This window comes from Bidens hawaiensis, unplaced genomic scaffold (genome assembly GCF_021521415.1).
Source record: "Bidens hawaiensis isolate Kalapana, Puna unplaced genomic scaffold, B.hawaiensis_p1.1 tig00020220_1, whole genome shotgun sequence".
Classification (NCBI taxonomy): domain Eukaryota; kingdom Viridiplantae; phylum Streptophyta; class Magnoliopsida; order Asterales; family Asteraceae; genus Bidens; species Bidens hawaiensis.
Genome location: NW_027493074.1, coordinates 327,841 through 340,483, shown reverse-complemented (window position 1 = coordinate 340,483; position 12,643 = coordinate 327,841). Strand labels below are relative to the sequence as shown.

Below are 12,643 nucleotides of genomic sequence, written 5' to 3'. Positions count from 1 at the left end.
ATATTTATTTATTTATTATTATTTTTTTGTATTTATAAATATAAATAAAAATAAAGCAAATAAAAACAAATAATAAAGAGAATCATAATACAAACTCTACAACTCGGGCTGTCTCCCGAGTGATGCATCCATCACGCCTAACCCTCAGTGAATGAGTCAAGGTAGAACACCTCGACTGTCTGATCAGTATTCGGCTCTCCAATGTAGTGCTTCAGTCTATGGCCGTTCACCTTAAACTTCCCGCTTCGATCTTGTATTTCAATCGTGCCATACGGGAAAACCTCAGTGACCGTGAACGGCCCCGACCATCGGGATTTCAACTTTCCCGGGAATAACCTCAACCGGGAATTATACAATAAAACTTTATCCCCACACTTGAACTGCTTATTACCCTTCAACTTCCTGTCATACAGTTCTTTCGTCCGCTCCTTATACCTAAACGACTGTGCATACGCGTGATCCCGGAGCTCCTCCAACTCGTGCAACTGATGGAAACGTGTACTCTCAGTGACGGATAAATCAAGATTAACCCTCTGAAGGGCCCATGAAGCACGGTGCTCTAACTCAACTGGAAGATGACAGGTCTTCCCATAGATCATCCGAAATGGTGTGGAACCAGTCGGAGTCTTGTAAGCTGTACGGAAGGCCCATAGAGCGTCATCTAATTTGTCGGACCAATCCCGACGATTCGAACCAACTGTTTTCTCAAGAATACGTTTTATTCCACGATTATTCACTTCCACTTGCCCACTGGTCTGTGGATGGTAGGCGGTCGCAAGCCGGTGGGTGACCCCATAGCGCTGCAACGCCTTCTCCATCTGCGCATTGCAGAAGTGAGTACCTCGATCACTGATCAAGGCCTTCGGGACTCCAAAACGAGAAAACAAACCTTTTAAAAATCTCACTACAACTCGGGCGTCGTTAGTGGGCAATGCTTTGGCCTCGACCCACTTGGAAACGTAATCAACAGCCACAAGAATGTACTTGTTCCCTCTAGACGACGGGAACGGGCCCATAAAATTGATACCCCAGATGTCAAAAACCTCGCATACCTGAATCGCATTTTGGGGCATCTCATTCCGGGATGAGATATTACCAACACGTTGACATCGGTCACAACTTTTAACAAACTCATGTGCGTCTTTGAAAATAGAAGGCCAATAGAATCCAGAATCAAATACCTTCTTCGCTGTCGAACTCGCACCGTGGTGACCTCCTGTCGGTCCCACATGACAATGGCTCAAAATCTGCCATCCCTCCTTTTCATCTACACATCTCCTAATTAACTGATCAGCACCAACACGGAAAAGATACGGGTCGTCCCATAGGTAGAACTTAACATCAGCAAAGAATTTCTTCTTTTGCTGGTAAGACATCTTCGGGAGGTATCAATCAGCAAGATAGTTTGCGAAGTCAGCGAACCATGGAAAACCTTCCTCCTGTGCCTTAACGAACATGAGACTTTCCGTCGGAAAACGGTCGTTGATCCTGCCCCCCGAATCTCCTAACTCAGCACCTTCTAGTCGTGAAAGATGATCGGCCGCAACATTCTCGGCAAAACTTCAATGATTTTAAAATCTTATTACAAAGTTTTGCGATTGGCGTGCAAACTTAGATGACGTACATATCATCAGCTTTCTTGGCTGTTCATATGATGGTGGACACGAATGGTGGGACAAATGTAGCACATGCATCATATACTCACAACAAGTTATGATTAACACATTTGAAAATTCAATCTAACCATCATAAAATCACCGGTTTATGCCATGTCATGATTCGCTAAACATGTTCGCGCGTTCTCGTTGTAACAACTTGTTTTAGCTAGGCATCTAGATATATTAGTTGTAATTCAAAGGTGTATTAGTTTATAGGTGTTATACAGGGTAATAGAGAAGGTTAAACAAGTTCAAAAGGGTCATTTGAAAACATAGTGGCTCATATCATCAAAACCAAAAAGATCAAGTCAAGAGACTAAACTATTATTTTTGCGAACTGGTTATATCTCATATCAAATCCTTTGAAACCCTCGCTTTCGCCCCTTGAATTGTGATACGGGCCATATCACTACAAGGGATACGAGTTTTTAGAACTAATTCAGAAGGTTAGAAGGAGATTTAAGATATAATTAAGAAATAAGAGTGAAAATCTTCGATCCTTCGGTAAGAAACTTGAATCTAAGCCACTTGCAACCTAAATTTATATGATTTCAAAGGCTTAGGAGTGTAATGGTTTGAAATAAATGTAGTATAGAGGATCGAGGCGCGTTAGGGTAGCTTAACCAAGCCAAAACATCATTTCAACACTTGCGGGTAAACCGCAAAGTCGTGTAAACTTCATCGTTCAAAACCATGACTTTTAAGCTTGGAATGAATTTAAAAGGATTTAATCAATTCCTACAAATGATATAGAAACTTGTTACTGGCACGACAACTTAGTGTTGATAACAAGTTGCTAATAAAGATTGATGTTGAAGTTGATGCAACTTGCTACTATTGGGAACCTGCTACTAATAGAATAAGTGTAATATCCATCTCTCATATCGTTGTTTTGAACATTAGTAACTTAAACTTATTCTCGATTACCTTATGGAGACTTTCTAGAAGGTCACCTTGATACCACTTTCACTTGAGCACGCTTAACTGTGAAGTCCTGTCATCCACTGCCATTAAGCCTAGAACAGATGGGTGATAGGCATTCCATATGAACAAATGTGAAATATGTCTACGGTGTTACATTTGCCTCACACTCGTCGTCCTTTATGAGGTTTGGCCCATCATTGTAATTAGGATTTAGGATTTGCCTATGGCATCTTCTTCAACACCTCCTTTACTAATCATCTTTGTTGAGGTTTGTCCAATATCTCAAACGACACTAGAGTGACTTTGATACCAATTTGTAACATTAGACCCCTCATATAATCAATATTGTTTGTTTTATCAAATAGGTGCTTATAAGGTTGTATTTGGTTTTCGTAGTGGAGACTTCCCAGGAAGTCGCTCATCTTGATACTACTTTCATTTAAGCATTTTTAACTATGAAATTATGCTCTCATCCACTACCATTAAGCCCAAAACATGTTGGTGATATTTGAAGCGGGACATTCCTTATGAACCAAGAGTTTTCGTGTGCTTCGCAGCTAATGTGAGATTTGGATATGGTGTTACAATCACCCCTTTATGTCTTCTTGGCCCTGGTAAGGTAAACATCTATAGATGAAAGCCATAATGGTGAATATAATGTTATTTAGTGGTCAACATCCTAATTTCTAGCAGTTACCTTAAAGGCATTACTCATAAAATCTCCATAGGAAAGAGCTTTACATCTGACACCAAAAGAAGAAGGGGGAGGGGGTAATACCTTGAAAATACCACATTGATCTTGAATTTATGGTTGATAATTCATGTCTTAAAATGTTAGAAACGAAACGCTTAACAAAAGTATTAAGCATGAATACAACTCGTTTAACTACTTTATATATCATGACGTACATAAGACAGCATTAAGTTTTATGTACAAATAAGGAAACATGATGGAGCATATATAGCCTCTACTAATTTCAATTATTTAAGAAAAAAATATATAATGAATTTATGGTTGATAATTCATGTCTTAAAATGTTAGAAACGAAACGCTTAACATAAGTATTAAGCATGAATACAACTCGTTTAACTACTTTATATATCATGATGTATATAAGACAACATTAAGTTTTATGTACAAATAAGGAAACATGATGGAGCATAGCCTCTAATAATTTCAATTATTTAAGAATAAAAATATATAATCATGATTAAGAGATTTTTGGTTCATAAAGAATGTATCGCCTAAAATATCACCAACGTATTTTGGGTTTAACAGGAGTGAATGAGAGACAAACTCGACAATTATACGTGCTTAAGTGGAACATTAAAGTAGTATCTTGATGGGCGACATGCTCGGAAGTCTCCATCAAAACAACCAAAAACAAATCACTCGAGCTCCTTGTGGATAAGGATGGCAACAAGTTAGGTATTGGTAATCCCATGCCCTACGCGTTTGTAAAACTGTGCCCCATACTCGACCCATTACCCGTTGGGTTTTTGTCGGGTAATTACCCCTTAAGCATCGGCATACCTGCGGGTAACGAGTATACATGTTGGGACTTTCAAGTACATTTTTTTTTATATTATTATAACTTTTTTATACTTTTTACTTATACAGCAATTATTACAAATTAAAATATAATACACTCAATATATATAAGTGTTGCAATAAATAAATAATATCATTATAATTTTTATATAGTGTTTTATATATATACTTCACAACCTACAAAATACAAAGAATTTTTTGGGCACACGGTTCGGGTATATGGTTTGGGTAAACATGTGTAACACCCCGGCTAAAGCGGAAACGCCTGAGTGTGACATACAGATTGCCCAAAACACATGTGACACTATTAAGTGAAAATATTATCATTAATTCATTCCAAAGCATCAAGTACACAAGTTATTTCAAATGAACAAACACAAGGGAAAATGAACAAAACATCTTCTTGTTTATTATCTAGATAACCTAACTTCTAGTATCCTCTTCATTTCATCCTCTAATGAAAGTACCTTTAGCATATATATATAAAATAAAGTCAACTAATTGAATAGTTGGTGAGTTCACACAAGTTGATATAAGTACATAAAAATCTCCAATTCCATGAACAAGTGTAAATGAGCAAGTAAGTTCCTTTCCAGCTGGGATTGTGCACCAGCGTACTCAGAGAATAGTGCAAGTAAGTGTTTTTTCCGTTGGTAACAACCAATGTACTCGGATCGGGGGTCCCTATTCCACTCATAACATCGAGGTCCTGAGTGCATAGGGGGGCGTATGATCATACTTAATGAGGAAACCATGAGCACATAATTTTTGAGCAAGTAAGCATATAATACACAAGTCCATGTAACGAATTATAGTTTGTAAATAATGAATAAACAAAATTGTATTGTTGATAGGATATATATGCTACCTCCAAAATGTATATAAGCGTTAAAAAAGGGGGTGTGAGAAACTCACCTTTGATATTGGAGACAACTTGAGATAATAACAGAAAGCGAGTTAACAAACGAAGATACAAAAATCAAGGACTAGCTACCAGAATTATAAAGTTAATTAACTTGTGGTAAATGGGGATTTGGGGATTTTTAATGAGTTTAACAATAATGAATAAAGTTTATAAAATTCATTTGATGTTTATTAGTTTAAAAATGTTTTGTAGATACATAATTATAACTTATTAATATAAGATTAAATAACAATATTAATAATAATTTATGATTAAACGTTTTTTCCAAGTAACATAATTAATTAATTTACTAATTAATTAACTTAAATGTTTTGCATGAATTCTTTTAAAGAAATTATAAATATTAGTTTAAGTTGAAATAAAATAAACAATAATTAATTTACTCAATTATTAATTTAAAGATATGAAGTATGTTATATATATTATGAAATATGTTAAATAAAAGGAATTTTTATAAATAATCTTATTTAAAAGAAAGTTTATAAGTTTATGATGATCAACAAATCATAAGATTTAGATGAATATTTATTCATTCTTGTTCTTGCATAATAACTAGGTTTGATCCAATATTTAGAAAAATCATAGTGTTTATCTTGGATATCCATGATCATAATGATTCTTAAAACCAAAATATAAGATTTTTATGATAAAAGTAACATGATCATAAAGAACAACTTATGAACAAGTATGAACATTCAAGATAAAATCAAAACAAAAGCTATAAAATGCTTGAAATGGTAACAACTTACTTGTTAGTGCTCTTAAACTTAAGAAAAGAATGGATTGAGGTGTGAAAATAATGGAGGATTTGTCCTCCTTTTATAGTGAAAATATAGAGTTGTTATGTCTTATGGAATTAAAGAAATTTAATCATGTTAAATATAATTAAAACACAAATTAAAAATAGTTTAATGCGGCATTCAAAAGGTTTAACTATTTTAATAAACTTTATGTAATTAAAACATATATTAGTTTTTTTATTAGTTAAGTAACATAATATGAAAAGATGATAATAATAATAATAATAATAATAATAATAATAAAAGTAGTAGTAGTGGTAGCTAAATAATAATTCTAGTAAATTGCATGGGACATGTACATAAATATTTGATCTTGATTATAAATGTTTTAAATTTGTATGTAATACTACAAGGGTGGTGAAAAGTATAATTGCATATAAATGATCACATAAAATACATTAACAAACATTGAGATTAATTAATAATATTATAAAAATATATAAATTTAAATAGAAACAAAACCGAAAATTTAAAAAGGGTCGGATTTTTGGGTTTAAAAATTAACGAATGTTACAACATGTATGCATTTTCGGGTAATCGAGTCGGGTATCATCTAAACCCATACCCGCGAAAACTTTTAAATCTGAATCCCATACATGGCCCATATCCATCGGGTTTCCGGTATACCCGTCCTATTTATTTCAAGTTTCGAGTAAACCCGTCGGGCTCGGGCTTTTTTCGGATAAAACAAACCACCAACCTTTTATTAACATGTCATATGGTGTCCATCAACCTACAAACTTGCACATTGTATATGATTTTTTTTTCAAAGACGATGAAATGTTATAAAAAGCTCAAGAGACTAGCAAGTCAGGAGTTAGATACATAAAGATTAAGCTTACATAAGAAATTTTGAAACATTACTTGCACCAAATAAATCATTCTAAAGAAATCTTCAATCTATTCTTGACTCAAGTTTGTATTAGTTATTTAATTTAAGTTACATACGAATATCTTACAAATTTTTAATCCTCGTATTGAAACAGAAAATAAATGCTGATTACTCTATTATTGAAAAAACAGAAAAAGGTTAAGAACACTCTTTGGTGGGTCATTTTGGCGAATCATTTACACCATCATTACCTTTAAAGTTTTATCTTCAACTTAAAACTTCTTCATGATTAGTTTAAGATTACAAAATTTCATTGGCTTTTTTGTTGTAGAAAAATAGACATAAATCGACAAATTAACAAATGTACGTATGTGATATAATGCGATTTGATCTTATGTTTATGTATTTAATATTATATTAGAAACTAGCTTTAGAAACCGTGTGATGCACGGGATACTTAAAAGAAATACAATTAGGCTATAAAATAACTGATTAAATGTTAAAAAAACATATATTTTATCAAATTAAATGATTTTATAAGTTCAAATAATATTTTCTAATTAAATATTAATATGAATTCATGGTGTATTCTAAAATCATTTCTTCAAAATCACGAAAAAGTTACACATGTTGATTTTTTAAATTGAAATTATATAATATCGAATCTATCAAAAAATAATTTTGACTAACATATGTATATTTGCTAACATATCTTTTAATTTTGATTTGGAAGTTGTGGCACCAGCCTAAAATCCATATCTAATATTACCTTCATTCACAAACCAATCCAATCCAATCCAATCTAATATTAAAAAATTGTATCCTTCTTTCATCTACACAACCCAACCAAACCTAATATTTCATTCTCATTCACAACCAACCCGATCAATCTAACCAAACTTTTTATTATATAAATATGGTTTATAATTTTTTAAAATATAAATAAAAATAATATTTTAAGATAATAAGTTTATGCACCAATAATATTATATGGGAATCATATTATAAAAGAAATACATATTTTTTTAAAAAGTCCATTTTCTAAAAAATTTATATCAGAATATTCAAAATTTTCTTTTAAAGAAATATGTTTTTAGTTTCATTCAAAAAATAAATTAAGTTAAGTTATTAAACAAAAATCAATTTATGTGGGAGATATGATGGATGACCCTGGCTTGTCAGGGTTCGAGTCCTGATCTTACCCGGTTTTACCGGCTCCTCGCTGTCGTGCCGTTTGGCGGGCGTGGGGGTCGGGTTTTATCCGGCGAATCCCTCAACAGGTGGACCGCTAGGGGCTCCGTCTGTTCGGACTAGTGGTCGGCTCGGGCTACCTTTAGCCAATGGGAAGCACGTACGGAGTAACCGGCGTTACTTAGTTGGCCGTTTCAAAAAAAAAGAAAAAAAATAACCACCAATAATTAGTTGTCATAACTCATATGGCATGGGAATTGATTGTAAACTAGTTCTTCACAGTGAACCTTTCATGAAGAAATACCAAACAAAAATGGTTTTTACTTTTTTTTTATTTACACATGGCAAACCAACCTACCTACCAATGAGATTAGTCCAAGGGTCTTTTTCCAAAAAATAAAAATTGATCCTTCCTACAACTCCAGTGTTACCTTAAATAGTAATAAATGAGAGAAGTTACCTCTTTTTTTATAGTAATTAATATAAATGCAAATGATGTATTGGCATTGCTGTTAAATAAAATTTAATGCTTTTTAATCATAGTTTAATTTAATTAAAACAGTCAGTTAATAATCATATCAAGAGTCCATAACTTTTTTATACGACATTTTTTTCAAAACAATTTCACCATAAAAATGAGTGTGTTTTTATCTTTTATATGAGTACCATATTGCTTTATAAAAATAAAAAAAAATCGTGGGTTTTTACAAAGTGTGTTTTATCATAATTGTGTTTTACAAAATTGTGTTAGACAAGTGTGTTTTATTTTTTCATAGTGTTTTTTGCATTGTGTTTTTTATATTGTGTTATTTAATTGTGTTTTTGTCATTGTGTTTTTATTTTCATTGTGTTTTTTTACATTGTGTCTTTTTCATTGTGTTTTCATAGTGTTTTTTTTTCCGGCGAATTTCCGAAGACTTTTTCGGCAAGGTGGTGGCGGTGGGTGGAGGTGGGAGGTGGTAATTGTAGGAGATGAGTGAAAATTTAAGTGGGTTTTCAAAATTAAATTAAATGGGTTTCAATATTAAGGTAGTAGACTAAAATACACTCCTTCCTGGCCTTCTTAGAAAAACCAAACTTCTTATTTGATCCTTTCTTGTATATTTGTTTGTATAATAACTGAAGTCATTCAACTGAATAATTTTTAACATCTGCTCACGCTCCTTGCTTTTAAGTTACACATTTTTTTTACGGACATGAGATTTGAACTCCCACAGGCCCACACATCGTAAAGCTAAAGTTTTTTTCTTTCTTTTGAGTAAAGTGTCATTTTTCATCTTTTGGTTTGCCAAATAATGTGAATTTAGTCCAAAACGTTTATTTTTTCATATGGGCAGGACCATCCATGTTTCTCAATTCTTGCCAATTACATCCAAATCAAAAAAATAAGGAACTGAAAAACTTTTCATTTTACATATAAAAAAAATATAAAGCTCGATTTCACATGTAAAAAGTTAGTTTAGCGTAAACTTTTTTGTTTATAAATACATATAAAAGACATTTAAATAAAAAAACAATTTTGTAAACAGAAAATTCTTACCATTTTTTAACTGAAATTAATTATTTTTTTTCTGGAAACGGTTTCTACATGTGTTTATATGTAAAACTCTTTAAAAAGATTATGTAAAAGTGTGTTTTTACATGAAAAGTGATTTTTTTAATATTTTTTTACATGTAAAATAAAGAGTTTCTCATTTTTTTTGAATTTTCTCTTGAACCTGTCTCTATATGTATATATATCAAAACGGATATATCGCTAACATCATCGATGTTGAAGAACAAAATTTTGGTGACTATTATACATAAAATTTTATTAAAATCTCATGAGGAGTGTAAACACAGTATGGAAAAAATGAATAATTTTCTGATAAATGGCAATAATGAAACAAAAAAAAGGAGTAAGTTTTATTTTAATTCTTGATAATAATTGATAATAACAATTTTAATTTGAGGAGCGATGAATTTAAATTTGAAAATGTAAATAATATAGTGGCTCCACTTACACATGATGGTAGTCGTTTATTGGTAATACAGCAAATTGGTTTTTTCAAACAAGAAAATTTGGGACCTACACCTCCTATGGATATTGGTTGAAGTCACTCTTATAATTCTAACATCTTGTGGAATGAAAACAATATTGCATTAGAATATAATATCATATGTACTAGAAGTTAACATAAAAACAATTATTTTCTTAACTTTCAAAAAATGACATATATGGGTTCCGTCTTTAACAATATCTTTAGTGACCAACACAAATCCCAGAGAACTTATTTTGGTCTAATTTAATATAAGAACTGATTTGTTTTATTGTTTATGTTCATGTATACAACCAGAACAAATATAATGATACTTTCGAATTATAAGATCAATTATACAAAAATATATAACCAGATTATTATATACAACAATTTAAGAAGATTGATTATACTGTGAACCTTGAATATTAAGCTTTATTAAGCTTGAACTTTATCTTCAATTGCAATAGAATTCTTACAATGAGCAATAGCAGCTTGAATGGCAGCTTGTAACTCTTCCATGGTGCTATCACTAGTTGTGCTTTTAGCCGGGCTTACGGTTCCCGAAGCCATAAGTATCCCGCTGTTCGTTGGGGAAGTCCTCATCGACGCGGGTGCTGAAAACTTCCCTCTTTTCCCAACACCTTTATTGTTCATATCCACAGGCAAACCATTTCTTCTGGAGCTCAACAAGTTACCAGAAAACGAATGAGGCTGCCGATTAAACTCGGTATTATTCGGCCTCTTTTCTTTTGTAAATGACATAAATGGTCTCACCATTTTCATGTACCTTTTGATGAGTTGAGCCACTTCTTGTTTAAGCTTCTTCTTGGAGTTATTGTTGTTTCTTTCTTGTTCTTGATCTTGATCAAGTTGTCCTTTTTTCAACTTGGACCGGCCGAATATCGAAAAAGATTTCGACTTTGGTCTTGTTTGATTAACATTATTATTGTTGGGCAAGTTGAAATCCGAGAAGGTGTTCCTGTGGTGATAATGGAAGCTAGTGTTTCCAATAGGGTTATGTTGGTCTTTTAAAATGTCTCTCATGGGAAGGGTAAAACTGTCCATAGAGTTTGTGGAAGAGCGAGGCGATACGGATACCGGAAGATGAGAGAGGAGGTGGAGGGGGAGGAGGTGGCCGTGGAAGAAGATGTCATCGGCCGGAGATAGGTCAATAGCAGTCAATGGTTCTGGTGGTGGTGTCAAGCTGACATCATTGTCATAATTATTATTATTATTAGTAGTAGTAGTAGTAGTAGTAGTAGTAGTATTATTATCAATATTATAAGTGGTGTTGTTGAAGTATCTATGAGTATCTTGTGTGGATTTTGGAGGTGGGCTAGGGTTGAGAGAGATGGTGAATGAAAATTCATGAGTAGGAGAAGCTGAGGCTGATGGTGGAGATGTGGTGGCTGTTGGTGGTGGTGGAGATGGATTTTGGATACTAATTTCTTGTAGGGTTGTGTCTCGTTTCTTGATGTAGGTTTGATCATTTTGTAGTGTATGATCTCTCATGTTTACAACTTCCATGCTTATACTTTTAGTGATGATTGATGATCACTTAGACTGAAGAGATAAGAGAGAGAGAGAAGTGTGTTGGCAGAGAGAATGAGAACAAGTCTAGTTAGGTGCAGAATACTTCAGTCTTTTGTCCATATAAGAAAGGGTGTGGTGGAATGAAGACCATGAGACAGAGGGATCTAATCAAAATTGATTTTTTTAGAAAAAATAATGTGTCCCTTTCAATTTTACAGCTATGATAAAAAAGATAATTTTATGAAAGTAAAGAATCTTTTCCTTTTCTTGTTAAACATACCATAAACAAGACTTTTCTTGTTAAACATACCATAAACAAGACTTATGAAGGTGTTTGTTTAGTTTTCAGGTTCGAATCTAGCTTTCATTTGTCTCCTATCGCATGTATGTGGATATAGAAAAGTTTGATCGTTGGCCGGGTTCGAAAATTGTGTGTTCAAATAGGTGGTTTGAAAAAAAAAATTAAGAAAGAGAAGCATGAGTCGGACGGCGCTGATGGAAAATTTAACGACGGGAAATTTAGAACAAGTGAAAAGAAATCTCAAGTGGATATACTTTGTGGAAAAAGCTTGAAATCCAAGCATGTAAGTCGATATATTAACATTTGCATGTAAGTATGACGAGAAAGGTACACCTTATATAATATGAAAGCTGAATAAGGTGAAAATTGTTTCTAATTTGCTATTGATTTGTATAAATAAAAGGTTACGTACAATGATATAGAAATTTGGTAATGTAGAAACCTAGAGAGGGAGAGAGCGAGTGAGCGAGCAGGGTGGTGAATGGGGGAGCAGATTAATAGGTTTTTAACCTTTTTACATTGTTTTAAACGTCAGCACCTGCTACATACTTTCATAATTTTATGAACATGGAAAACTTCGCCAACTTAATTGGAAACCTTGGAGATACATGTTGCATGCGTTACCAGCTCATCTGACTCTTCGTACTCCTATCAATCTCTCCATCTCTCGGTAACAAACCTAGGTTATATGTGCTTCCAAATTATGGAGGCTTCTCAAAGTGAAGGCTTCAAACTCTAACTTTACTTCATTATATGGTAATCGGCTTAAATAATAATACACGATAAAAAAAAATAGAGAAAAAAGACCCATTTTTACTTTCAAGTAAGCACACTAACTTTTACAAGTAACCTGTAATACTATTTAAGTTCTTGTCATGGAATCTCAATCCAGACATAAAATACAAG

At 32.9% G+C, this 12,643-nt stretch overlaps 1 protein-coding gene across 1 annotated transcript; it reads right to left on the bottom strand.

Annotated features, from left to right (window-relative positions):
• Positions 1–10,029: 10,029 nt before the first annotated feature.
• Positions 10,030–11,724, bottom strand: LOC143560102 (BRI1 kinase inhibitor 1-like). Its single transcript, XM_077048484.1, has one exon. The coding sequence runs from the start codon at positions 11,428–11,430 to the stop codon at positions 10,339–10,341; it is 1,092 nt and encodes a 363-aa protein (XP_076904599.1). The 5' UTR covers positions 11,431–11,724; the 3' UTR covers positions 10,030–10,338.
• Positions 11,725–12,643: the final 919 nt, after the last annotated feature.

What these genes read in the sequence shown, in the direction of transcription:
- LOC143560102 (XM_077048484.1), bottom strand. Translation starts at nt 11,430, where the DNA reads ATGGAAGTTGTAAACATGAGAGATCATACACTACAAAATGATCAAACC.